Here is a 14244-nt window from a genome sequence, read left to right as displayed (position 1 = left end):
TGCGCTGAATCGTACGTCGACGCCATATTGTATGTGGCAGATCTGCCCATCAACTAATAACAGGAAAATGGACTGAACTTCATAAGCGCCTTTCTTACAAAGTTTTTAAGTTAATGTCTCTTATACACCCATTCACCACACACACTCAATATCTGGAAAACAAACAGTCCACCCAAAAACAATGTATGTACTTTTAAAAGTGATGATTATAAAGTTTACTCCTTATGTAAGCACCAAAACCCAAGTATGTTATTTTTCTAATGCTGGTGTTTACAGCCTAATACTGTGTGTCACACATGTTACTGTGATGATAAAATATTGGAAATATTTATATTTAACTTTAATTGTGTCTATAATAACCGATCTGAAAAATTGTAGCTGTGACATGCGGGTTTCTGATAATAAAGAGCACTAACGTTTCCATTTACACGTGAAACATATATACAACATATCGTACACACACACACACACATTATGGTTTGTGTGTGTGTACTATATTTATGTTATGTGTGTGTGTTATTATATTATATATAGTTCAGTGTTGTATAGTGTAGTCTCATTGTGTCTCAGTGTTGTCTCATTGTTTGTATCAGTTGTAGTGTCATTGTTGTCCCAGTCCTAGTCTCAGTGTTTCTCGTGTAGTCTCAGTGTTGTCTCATTGTTGTATCAGTGTAGTCTCAGTGTAGTTTATTGTTGTCCCAGGTAGTCTCAGTGTCGTCTCATTGTTGTCTCTGCGTTGTCTCATTGTGATAAGTGAGTTCTCTATGTTGTCTTAAGTGTAGTGTCATTGTTGTATCAGTGTAGTGTATTGTTGTCCCAGTGTTCTCTCAGGTTAGTCTCAGTGTTGTCTCATTGTTGTAATCAGTGTAGTCTCAGTGTAGTTTATTGTTGTCCCAGTGTTTGTCTCAGTGTAGGTCTCATTGTTTGTCTCGCGTTGTCTCATTGTTGTATCAGTGTAGTCTCTATGTTGGTGTATCAGTGTAGTGTCATGTTGTCCCAGTGTGTCTCAGTGTAGTCTCATTGGTGTCCTGTGTAGTCTCAGTGTTGTCTCATTGTTATATCAGTGTAAGTCTCATTGTTTCTCAGGGTAGTCTCATTTTGTCGGTTGTAGTCTCGTGTTGTATCGGTGTAGGTCATTGTTGCCCCAGTGTAGTCTCAGTGTGTCTAATTGTTGTATAAGGTAGTCTCAGTGTAGTTCATTGTTGTATAATGTGTCGTGTCATAGTTGTCCCCGTTGTCAGTCTCAGTGTAGTGTCATTGTTTGTCCAGTGTTGTCTCAGTGTAGTTCAGTTGTTGTCTCATTAGTTGTCTGTGTAGTCTCAGTGTTGTCCATTGTATAATCCTTTAGTCTCAGTGTTGTCTCATTGTTGTCTCGTGTTAGTCTCATTGTTGTCTCGGTGTGTTCAGTGTTGTATATGTGTAGTGTCATTGTTGTCCAGTGTAGTCTCAGTTTGTTCATGTTGTATCAGTGTAGTCTCAGTGTTTGTCTATTGTGTCTCAGTGTTAGGGTTTTTCCTCATTGTTGTATAAGTGTAGTGTCATTGTTGTCCCGTGTAGTCTCAGTGTAGTGTCATTGTGCCCAGTGTGTCTCAGTGTAGTCTCATTGTTGTCTCAGTGTCAGTCTCCAGTTTTGTCTCAGTATGTTCTAGTGTTGTCTCCTTGTATATCAGTGTCGTCTCATTGTTGTCTCAGTGTAGTGTCATTGTTTGTACGGTGTAGTGTCCTTGTTGTATGGTTGTAGTTGTCATTGTTGTTCCCAGTGTAGTTCTCAGTTTGTCTCATTGTTGTATCAGTGTTGTCCTCCAGTGTAGGTCTCATTGTTGTATCAGTGTAGTGTCATTGTTGTCCAGTGTAGTCTTATTGTTGTCCCAGTCTAGTTCAGTGTTGTCTTAGTGTAGTCTCATTGTTGTATCAGTGTAGATGTCATTGTTGATCAGTGTAGTGTCATTTTGTCCCAGTTAGTCTCAGTGTTGTATCATTGTTGTCTCAGTGTAGTTCTCATTGTTGTCTGTGTAGTCTCAGTGTTGTCTCATTTGTTATATCGTGTAGTCTCATTGTTGTCTCGGTGTAGTCTCCATTGTTGTCTCTGGTGTAGTCTCAAGTGTTTTTTCTGTGTAGTGTCATTGTTGTCTCAGTGTTGTCTCATTGTTTGTCTCAGTGTAGTCTCATTGTTGTCGTTAGTCTCAGTGTTGTCTCATGGTTTGTATCAGTGTAGTCTCATTGTTGTCTGGGTAGTCTTCCGTGTGGTCTCATTGTTGTATCAGTGTAGTCTCAGTGTAGTCTCACTGTTGTCTCGGTGTTTAGTCTCAGTGTGTATCGTGTAGTGTCATTGTTGTTTCGGTGTGTCTCAATGTTAGTTCCATTGTTATCTTGTGTGTCTCAATGTGGTCTCAGTGTAGTCTCAGTGTTGTATCGGTGTTAGTTCTCATTGTTGTCTCAATGTCGTCTTCATTGTTATCTTGGTGTCGTCTGAATGTAGTCTCGGTGTAGTCTATTGTTGTCTCGGTGTTGTCTCATTTTTGTATCAGTGTAATCCTCAAAAACAGATCACGCCTCTAAATTAAATCATCATCTGTTACCATTGGTCTCGTGGAAAACACAATATCCACTGGGTGTGTGTTGTGTCACGATGGCACTCAGCATGGCTGTCAGAACAAAACAAGTGTTGTTGGACACAAACAAAGAAGGAAGAATGAGGCGTTCGGGTAACAGTCTGTTATTTACATAGACGCCACACTTCATGTCTTCCTCTGGTATTCATTGTCTGTTTATTTGCATCAGATTGGTTGCTCTGGCGATAGTATATTGGTTGTTGACTCTGTTGGTGGTGAGTTGCCCGGGAAACCGTCACTCTGCTTGGTCCTCCACAGAGTGTGAAACAGTGATAGCACGAGGACATACCCAGTTGAAGCATCGCCCGAAAACTGACGAGAGTTCTTATGACCCACGAGCCTGAACGAGAGAGGACAGTCAACTTTGTCTCTGTTCTCTGTTTCTGTCTGTCTTCTCTATGTAGTCTGTGTGTCTGTCTGTCTCCTTATGTTCTGTGTTGTCTGTCTGTTCTCTGTAGTCTGTGCTGTCGTCGTCGTAGTCTGTCTGTCTGTCTGTCTGTGTACTTCTAGTCTGTGGTGCTGTCTGTCTCTCTGTAGTCAGTCTCGCTGTCTGTCCCTCTTTACTCATCTCCTCCTGTATCCTGTTCCTGTCTCTCTGTAGTCTGTCTGCCCTGTCGGTCTCTCGGTACTCAGTCTGCCTGTCTGTCCTCTGTAGTCTCGTCTGTCCTTCCCTGTCTCTCAGGCTCGCCGGTTTTGTCTCCGTACGTCTGGTTTGATGTTCGATACAGAGATGACTGAAACACAACAGTCTGTTAACACAGTGTGTGTGTGTGTGTGTGTGATGGGACCACACACCCACACACACACACACACCACACGAGCTAGCTGTGCTAAATGTAGCTAACAAGCTGTCGTTCAGGAAGTGTGATGTGTTGCTAGGCAACAGTGCAGTCCAGCTGAGGAACTAGCCAATGTTAGCTTAGCTCAGAAAATATTGATAACAGTAACTCAGAAACAGAAAGTAACTTAGTACCTCAACTCTAGTACTCTTCAGTAGTACTACTGCCTGTACCATGGAACGGTCCGTGTTTTGAAGCTCTGTGCTGGTCTGGAGCTGGGCCGGCCCTCTCTGAGCCTCCATGACTGACACGGGACTACCAACAGACGGTACCATGGAGACACGTGACACCGACGGCCTGCTGCGCTGCGCTCCTCGCACACACACACACACACACACACACACACACACACACACACACCACACACACACACCCACACACACACACACACACAACACACACACAACACATGTTGAGATTTTTTTAGAATCATTTAGTACAAATATGAAACAAATATTTTATTACATTTAAGTGTCAAATTATCATGTTCATGTTTCTCTGTTAAACAGAGTTTTCCTGGTCCTGGTTCTGATCCAGAGGAGCCGCTCTCATCCTCAGTAGTTTTTGTCTTCATGAATGTTTAATTATCAGAGTTAATGAGTGAGTCACTTCCTGTTAATATCAATAATTAGAGTTTATTAACAGCAGAAAATTAAACATGTAATAATATATCAGAATTATTATATAATAAAATAATAATATAATAAAATAATATAATATAATTATCACATGTAGATTTGGCATTAGTGAAATCTTCTGTGATTAGCTTTAGCTTTAAGCTAACTGTCAAACATCAACATTAGCTTTCAGGCTAGCTGGTTTCCACCTGCTTCCAGTCTTTATGCTAAGCTAAGCAACCATGCCCTTCACACAGATTTCACAGAAACTTCAAACAGATTTTTATTTTAAAACAGAATCAACCACATGATTAAAACAAACTCTCTGTTGGTCCGTGACGTTAGCTGTCAGTGGACAAACCGACCAATCAGCAGCCACAAGTCCCCAGCTCCTGTGAGGTCATCAAATGTTCATAGTACACTTTCAAAATAAAACGTCTGTGAGCTGCCAGTCTTTTCAGGATGCTTCCATGACGACCACATACCAATACAGGTCCAACACAGGTCCACAAACAAGTCCCACACTGGTCCAACACAGGTCCAGCACAAGTCCAAAACAAGTCCAACACAGGTCCAACCCAAGTCAACCAACAGGTCCAACACAAGTCCAAAACAAGTCCAACACAGGTTCAACACAAGTCCAAAACAAGTCCAACACAGGTTCAACACAAGTCCAAAACAAGTCCAACACAGGTCCAACACAGGTCCAAAACAAGTCCCACACTGGTCCAACACAGGTCCAGCACAAGTCCAAAACAAGTCCAACACAGGTCCAAAACAAGTCCAAAACAAGTCCAACACAGGTCCAAAACAAGTCCCACACTGGTCCAACACAGGTCCAGCACAAGTCCAAAACAAGTCCAACACAAGTCCAAAACAAGTCCCACACTGGTCCAACACAGGTCCAGCACAAGTCCAAAACAAGTCCAAAACAAGTCCAACACAGGTCCAAAACAAGTCCAACACAGGTCCAACACAAGTCCAACACAGGGCCAACACAAGTCCAAAACAAGTCCAAAACAAGTCCAACACAGGTCCAACACAAGTCCAAAACAAGTCCAACACAGGTCCAACACAAGTCCAAAACAAGTCCCACACAGGTCCAACACAAGTCCAACACAGGTCCAACACAGGTCCAAAACAAGTCCAACACAGGTCCAACACTGGTCCAACACAAGTCCAAAAAAACAGGTCCACACAAGTTCCAACCACCGGCAGTCCAAACAAGTCCAACACAGGTCCAATATTCTGATATATTATTATCATGTTTAATTTTCTGCTGTTAATAAACTCTAATTATTTGATATTAACAGGAAGTGAGTCACTTCATTAACTCTGATAATTAAAATTCATGAAGACAAAAACTCACTGAGGATGAGAGCGGCTCCTCTGGATCAGAACCAGGACCAGGAAAACTCTGTTTAACAGGAGAAACATGAACATGAATAATTTGACACTTAAATGTAATAAAATATTTGTTTCATATTTGTTACTAAATGATTCAATAAAAAATCATCAACATGTGTTTAATGTGTGTGTGTGTGTGTGTGTGTGTGTGTGTGTGTGTGTGAGAGAGAGCAGCAGGCAGTCAGTGATGTCACGTGTCTCCATGGTAACCGTCTTGTTGGTAGTCACAGTGTCAGTCATGGAGGATCAGAGAGTGGACGGCACAGCTCCAGACCAGCAACAGAGCTTCAAAAACACGGACCGTTTCCATGGTTACAGGTACAGTAGTACTACTGAAGAGTACTAGAGTTGAGGTACTAAGTTACTTTACTGTTTCTGAGTTACTGTTATCAATATTTTCTGAGCTAAGCTAACATTTGGCTAGTTCCTCAGCTGGACTGCACTGTTGCCTAGCAACACATCAACACTTCCTGAACGACAGCTTGTTAGCTACATGTTAGCACAGGCTAGCTGCTGTGTGTGTGTGTGTGTGTGTGTGTGTGTGTTTGGTCCCATCACACACACACACACACACACTGTGTTAACAGACTGTCTGTGTTTCAGTCATCCTCTGTATCGAACATCAAACCAGACGTACGGAGACAAGAAACCAGGCGAGCCTGAGAGACAGGTGAGAGACAGACAGACTACAGAGAGACAGACAGGCAGACTGAGTACAGAGAGACAGACAGGCAGACTGACTACAGAGAGACAGACAGACTACAGAGAGGCAGACTGAGTACAGAGAGACAGACAGGCAGACTGACTATAGAGAGACAGACAGACTACAGAGAGGCAGACTGAGTACAGAGAGACAGACAGGCAGACTGACTACAGAGAGACAGACAGACACACAGACTACAGAGAGACAGACAGACAGACAGAGAGACAGACAGACTACAGAGAGACAGACAGGCAGACTGAGTACAGAGAGACAGACAGGCAGACTGACTACAGAGAGATAGACAGACTACAGAGAGGCAGACTGAGTACAGAGAGACAGACAGGCAGACTGACTACAGAGAGACAGACAGACACACAGACTACAGAGAGACAGACAGACAGACAGACAGACAGACAGACTACAGAGAGACAGACAGACACACAGACTACAGAGAGACAGACAGACACACAGACTACATAGAGACAGACAGACACACAGACTACAGAGAGACAGACAGACAGACAGGTTGACTGTCTCTCTCTCTGTTTCAGGCTCGGGTTCATAAGACCTCTCGTCAGTTCTCGGAGGCGATGCTTCAGACTGGGATGTACCGTGATCACGGTTTCAACACATCTGTGGAGACAAGCAGAGTGACGGTTTCCACGGCAACTCACCACAACAGAGTCAACAGACAATACTACTATCGCCATAGAAACCAATCATGATGACAAATAAACAGGACAATGAATAACCAGAGGAAGACATGAAGTGTGCGTCTATGTAAATAACAGACTGTTCCTGAACGCCTCATTTCTTCTTCTTTGGTTTGTGTCCAACACACTGTGTTTGTTCTGAAGCCTGCTGAGTGCCATCTGACACACACACACACCAGATGGATATTGTGTTTCCATGATGACCAAATGAGGAAAATGATGATTAATTTAGAGGCTTGATCTGTTTTTGTCTCTTGACACTGAGACAACAATGAGGATACACTGATACAAAAATGAGACAACACCGAGACAACAATGAGACTACACCGAGACTACATTCAGACAACACCAAGATAACAATGAGACTACATTGAGACAACAATGAGACTACACCGATACAACACTGAGACAACACTGAGACTACACCGAGACAACAATGACACTACACCGATACAACACTGAGACTACACCGAGACAACAATGAGACTACACTGAGACTACACTGATACAACAATGAGACAACACTGAGACTACACAGACAACAATGAGACTACACTGATACAACAATGAGACAACACTGAGACTACACAGACAACAATGAGACTACACTGAGACAACAATGAGACAACACTGAGACAACAATGACACTACACCGAAACAACACTGAGACTACACCGAGACAACAATGAGACTACACCGAGACAACAATGAGACTACACTGATATAACAATGAGACAACACTGAGACTACACAGACAACAATGAGACTACACTGAGACAACAATGAGACAACACTGAGACTACACTGGGACAACAATGACACTACACTGATACAACAATGACACTACACTGATACAACAATGAGACTACACTAAGACAACACTGAGACTACACTGGGACAACAATAAGACTACACTGGGACAACAATGACACTACACTGATACAACAATGAGACTACACTGAGACAACACTGATACAACAATGAGACAACACTGAGACTACACTGGGACAACAATGACACTACACCGATACAACAATGACACTACACCGATACAACAATGACACTACACTGAGACAACAATGAGACTACACTGATATAACAATGAGACAACACTGAGACTACTGAGACAACACTGAGACAACAATGAGACTACACTGAGACAACACTGGGACAACAATGACACTACACTGATACAACAATGAGACTACACTGAGACAACAATAAGACAACACTGAGACTACACTGATACAACAATGAGACAACACTGAGACTACACTGGGACAACAATGACACTACACCGATACAACACTGAGACTACACCGAGACAACAATGAGACTACACTGAGACAACAATGAGACAACACTGAGACTACACTGATATAACAATGAGACAACACTGAGACTACACAGACAACAATGAGACAACACTGAGACTACACTGAGACAACACTGGGACAACAATGACACTACACTGAGAGACTACATGGGACAACGATGACACTACACTGATACAACAATGAGACTACACTGGAGACTACACTGATACAACAATGAGACAACACTGAGACTACACTGGGGCAACAATGACACTACACCGATACAACACTGAGACTACACCGAGACAACAATGAGACTACACTGAGACAACAATGAGACTACACTGATATAACAATGAGACAACACTGAGACTACACAGACAACAATGAGACTACACGAGACAACACTGGGACAACAATGACACTACACTGATACAACATAGAGACTACACTGATACAACAATGAGACAACGCAGAGACAACAATGAGACTACACTGAGACTACACTGGGACAACAATAAGACTACACTGAGACTACACTGATACAACAATGAGAAACAACACTGAGACTACACTGAGACAACACTGAGACTACACTGGGACAACAATGACACTACACTGATACAACAATGAGACAACACGGAGACAACAATGAGACTACACTGATACAACACTGAGACTATATATATATATATATATACACACACACATACATACATAAGTACACACACAACAACACATATGTGTGTGGTGTGTGTGTACGATAGTATGTATATATTGTTCACGTGTAATGTAAACGTTAGTGCTCTTTATTCAGAAACCCTCATGTCACATCTACATTTCAGGATCTGGTTATTATAGACACAGATTAAATGTTAAATATAAATATTTCAATATTTATCATCACAGTAACAGTGTTACACACATTAGTAGCTGTAAACACTCAGCATTAGAAAAATACATACGTTGGTTTGGTGCTTACATAAGGAGTAAACATTTATAATCATCACTTTAAAAGTTACATATGTTGTTTTTGGTGCCTGTTTGTTTCCCAGATATATTAGTGTGTGTGTGAAGGGTGTATAAGAGACATTAACTTAAAGACTTTGTAGAAAGGCGCTTTATGAAGTTCAGTCCATTTCCTGTTATTAGTTTATGGGGCAGATCTGCCACATCCAATATGGCGTCGACGTACGATTCAGCGCTCAATGCGGCGTCTGTTTATATATGTCTGTGTATATGTCTGTGTATATATGTATGTATATATGTCTGTGTATATATGTCTATGTATATATGTTTATGTATACATGTCTGTGTATATATGTCTATGTATATATGTTTATGTATACATGTCTGTGTATATATGTTTATGTATACATGTCTGTGTATATATGTCTATGTATATATGTTTATGTATACATGTCTGTGTATATATGTTTATGTATACATGTCTGTGTATATATGTCTATGTATATATGTTTATGTATACATGTCTGTGTATATATGTTTATGTATACATGTCTGTGTATATATGTCTATGTATATATGTCTGTGTATATATATTTATGTATATATGTCTATGGGGAGGAGGAACAGCAGAGAGGAGGGAGGGAGGAGGAACAGCGGGAGGAGGGAGGGAGGAGGCACAGCGGAGAGGAGGGAGGAGGAGGAACAGCGGAGAGGAGGGAGGGAGGAGGCACAGCGGAGAGGAGGGAGGAGGAGGAACAGCGGAGAGGAGGGAGGAGGAGGAAGCAGCATCAGATCGAGGAGCGTTGTATAAATCAGCGTTCAGATAATCATCATCATCATCGTCGTCGTCTTAAGATCATCTTAACGAGTCTCTGATGGAGTCTGAAGAAAATGTGATGAACGTCCTGCAGCCTGCTGCGATCGGCTCTCTGTTCACCACGGTGATATGGAAATATATATTAAATATATATGATGATGCTATTTATACTCTGCTGCTACACCACACTCTGCATTGTATTTATTATGTGTGTATATATGCATATATATGTATAAGTATTCGCGCTGTGTCTGATGATCCTCTGATCATGTTTATTATGTGATTTGATTTAATTTCATTCATTAATATTAATTAATCAGATTAACGAACAGAGGACAGCAAATGAGATTTAAAACATGTGACACAACGATTATTATTATTATTATTATTATTATATTATTATATATTATTAATTAGTAGTTACGTGGGTCCACCTCCTGCATACCTGCCAGCTGGCGTCAGGTGGAGGTGTGGATGTCGACATGCTGATTTCTGTCTTGTGGACGTGGAGTGTGACGTCCGGAGCTGGTGTGGGAGGTGGAGCAGTGCCAATGAGATTACAGTTATTACAGATTATTATACAAAGAATAGAAACGTTACTCTAAGTTTTTTACATGCATTTTTACACACACACACAGTAGTTGAGGTTCAGTGCCTTGTTCAAGGGCACCTCTGCAGTACCCAGGAGGTGAACTGGCACTTCTCCAGATCCACTCCACTTTCTGTACTTTGGTCCATGCTGGATTTGAACTGGCCACCCTGTACAGTTATTATATTTAATGTCACCTGTATGCACTGTACTGGTTCAGAACCAGAACAGGTGATACTCACCAGCCCCACACTGACACCTGCTGGGTTGGAGTTCTCCCTGGAGACGAGAAGGTCACCACCATGTGACGGAGAGTCCTAGACTCTGAGGATCTACTGGGAGACTTGATGATGGAGAAACCTGGAGGAACAACCTGCCTGATCTGAACCACAGTGGTGTTTGTTATCGGACTTCTGTTCTAGTCATGGATAACAAACAGATGAAGTGTGACGACACCATTTAACACATATTTAACACATCCTTTGAGTTTCACACATCATTTGGTCATTTTAACACATTTAGAACATGTCAGCTAATTTTATCTTCATCCTCCTCCTCAGCTCAAGACTGAATTATTCAAACATTACATAACAATAAATATATAAACCCTTTCAGTTACAGAGGACAGTGACTTCCTGTCTGTCTGTCTGTCTGAGCGCTGATGTATTTCTATATTTTACCTGTTGACAGGTGGGTCCTTCAGCCCCTGAGGAGGGCTGGCAGGTGTACAGCTCAGCTCAGGACTCTGAAGGTCGATGTGTTTGTACGGTGGTCGCTCCTCAGCAGAGCGTCTGCTCCAGAGATGCCAGAACCAAACAGCTCCGACAGCTGCTGGAAAAGGTACCAATACTACTACTACTGCGAGTACTACTGATGATTACTGCGAGTTACTAGCAGGAGTGATATGTGTCTCATGTATGTGTCATGTATGTGTCATGTATGTGTCTCATGTATGTGTCGTGTATGTCTCATGTTTGTGTCATGTATGTGTCATGTATGTGCCATTATGTCTCATGTGTCATGTATGTCTCATGTATGTGTCATCTTTGTGTCATTTATGTGTCATGTATGTCTCATGTATGTGTCATCTTTGTGTCATTTATGTCTCATGTATGTGCCATGCATGTGTCATGTATGTCTCATGTATGTCTCATGTATGTGTCATGTTTGTGTCATGTATGTCTCATGTATGTATCATGTATGTCTCATGTATGTCTCACGTATGTGTCATGTTTGTGTCATGTATGTCTCATGTATGTGTCATGTATGTGTCTCATGTATGTGTCATGTTTGTGTCATTTATGTGTCATGTATGTGTCATGTATGTGCCATGCATGTGTCATGTATGTCTCATGTATGTCTCACGTATGTGTCATGTTTGTGTCATGTATGTCTCATGTACGTGTCATGTATGTGTCTCATGTATGTGTCATGTATGTGTCTCATGTATGTGTCGTGTATGTGTCTCATGTATGTGTCTCATGTATGTGTCATGTGTGTGTCATGTATGTGTCAGGTATGTGTTATGTATGTGTCATATATGTCTCATGTATGTGTCATGTGTGTGTCATGTATGTGTCATATATGTGTCATGTATGTGTCATGTATGTCTCATGTATGTGGCGCGTTTGTGTCATGTATGTCTCATGTATGTGTCATGTATGTGTCATGTATGTCTCATGTATGTGTCATGTATGTGTCATGTATGTCTCATGTATGTCTCATGTATGTCTCATGTATGTTTCTCATGCTGTGTTTGTGGTCCAGGTTCAGAACATGAGTCAGTCCATCGAGGTTCTGGACCAGCGGACTCAGAGAGATCTGCAGTTTGTGGAGAAGATGGAGGTTCAGCTGACCGGTCTGGAGAACAAGTTCAAACAGGTCGAAGACGGACACGAGAGCAACATCGCCAGACAGTACAAGGTGCCTGACAGGTCACATGACGCCTTCAACCACCAATCAGTAGCCAGAACAGCTCTTGTGAATGACATCAGGTGGACTGTTACTGACCTCTGCTGTCTGTCTGTCTGTCTCTGTGTCTGCCTGTCTGTCTTTCTCTGTCGTCTCTCTCTGTCTGTCTGTCTGTCTATCTCTCTCTGTCTGTCTCTCTGTCTCTCTTTCTCTGCCTGTCTCTCTCTGTCTGTCTATCTCTCTCTGTCTGTCTCTCTGTCTCTCTTTCTCTCTCTGTCTCTCTTTGTCTGTCTGTCTATCTCTCTCTGTCTGTCTCTCTGTCTCTCTTTCTCTGCCTGTCTCTCTTTGTCTGTCTGTCTATCTCTCTCTGTCTGTCTCTCTGTCTCTCTGTCTGTGTCAGTCCATCAAATCGAAGATGGAGGAGCTCCGTCCTCTCATCCCCGTCCTCGAGGCGTACAAGGCAGACACTCTGCTGGTCCGGCAGTTTAAGGAGGAGGCGGCCAATGTGACGGAGCTGCTGGGAGCACTGCAGGAACAACTGGGAGGACTGGACTACCAGGACCTCCACAGCCGGGTCATGAGCCTGGAGGACAGACTGAGGGCCTGCATGCAGAGGCTGGGTGAGACAGGCAGACAGGCAGACAGAGAAACAGACAGGGAGACAGATAGAGAGAGACAGGCAGAGACAGACAGACAGACAGAGACACAGACAGACAGACAGACAGACAGACAGACAGACAGACAGACAGACAGACAGGCAGGCAGGGAGACAGCTTCATGTGTTCATGTCACTTCCTGTTTTTTTCAGCGTGTGGGAAGCTGACAGGAATATCTGAGCCAATCACCATCAAGACTTCTGGATCAAGGTTTGGATCGTGGATGACCGACCCGATCGCTCCGCCCGGAGACAACAGAGTGTGTTTATCAACAACACACAACTACATACAACTCACAACATACAACTACATACAACACACAACTACACACAACATACAACACACAACTACACACAGCATACAACACACAACATACAACACACAACTACATACAACTCACAACATACAACTACATACAACACACAACTACACACAACATACTCAACTCAACTCAACTCAACTTTATTTATAAAGCCCTTTAAAAACAGCTGCAGCTGACACAAAGTGCTGTACATAAAATAGAAAATGAAATAAGACATATAAAACAAAGGACAATATAAAAACAATAATAAACGATAAAACAAACACAGAAACAGAGTCTCATGCTGGTTTAAAAGCCAAGGAATAAAAATGGGTCTTAAGACGTGTTTTAAAAATGGACAGTGAAGGGGCTTGTCGAATGCATAGAGGGAGGTCATTCCATAATTTAGGACCAGCAACAGAAAAGGCTCTATCCCCTCTGAGCTTCCGTTTAGCTCTTGGTAACTCCAGGAGCAACTGGTCAGCTGACCTGAGGCACCGGGCAGGAGTGTATGGGCGGAGCAGCTCAGAGAGGTAAGGCGGGGCGAGACCATTCAAGGATTTAAAAACAAATAAAAGAATCTTAAAATGGACTCTAAAGTGCACAGGCAGCCAGTGGAGAGAGGCTAAAATTGGAGTAATGTGCTCCCTCTTACGCGTTCCAGTTAGGAGGCGAGCAGCAGCATTTTGAACTAACTGGAGACGCGCGAGGGAGGACTGGCTGACTCCAAGATAAAGTGCGTTACAGTAATCCAGCCGCGATGTGATGAAGGCGTGGATTACTGTTTCAAAGTG

The 14244-nt window shown here is 42.4% G+C and overlaps 2 protein-coding genes across 2 annotated transcripts in view; both read left to right on the top strand.

The window, feature by feature from the left end:
- The window catches only part of LOC113746907 (endosome-associated-trafficking regulator 1), a 10561-nt gene extending 3627 nt beyond the window's left edge, over positions 1 to 6934 (top strand). The window contains exons 10-12 of the mRNA XM_027284402.1: positions 5650 to 5793; positions 6079 to 6145; positions 6730 to 6934. Of these exons, the coding sequence (XP_027140203.1) occupies positions 5650 to 5793; positions 6079 to 6145; positions 6730 to 6903 (385 nt within the window). The 3' untranslated portion in view covers positions 6904 to 6934. The remainder of the gene's footprint in view (positions 1 to 5649; positions 5794 to 6078; positions 6146 to 6729) is intronic.
- Positions 6935 to 9923: 2989 nt separating this feature from the next.
- Positions 9924 to 14244, top strand: part of LOC113746906 (noelin-like) — a 9193-nt gene continuing 4872 nt past the window's right edge. Inside the window, exons 1-5 of the mRNA XM_027284401.1 lie at positions 9924 to 10117; positions 11273 to 11422; positions 12350 to 12505; positions 12894 to 13113; positions 13302 to 13408. Of these exons, the coding sequence (XP_027140202.1) occupies positions 10052 to 10117; positions 11273 to 11422; positions 12350 to 12505; positions 12894 to 13113; positions 13302 to 13408 (699 nt within the window). The 5' untranslated portion in view covers positions 9924 to 10051. The remainder of the gene's footprint in view (positions 10118 to 11272; positions 11423 to 12349; positions 12506 to 12893; positions 13114 to 13301; positions 13409 to 14244) is intronic.

Source organism: Larimichthys crocea, chromosome XI (assembly GCF_000972845.2).
Source record: "Larimichthys crocea isolate SSNF chromosome XI, L_crocea_2.0, whole genome shotgun sequence".
Lineage (NCBI taxonomy): Eukaryota > Metazoa > Chordata > Actinopteri > Sciaenidae > Larimichthys > Larimichthys crocea.
The sequence above is the reverse complement of the archived record's forward strand: the minus strand, read 5'-3'. Positions and strand labels throughout refer to the sequence as shown.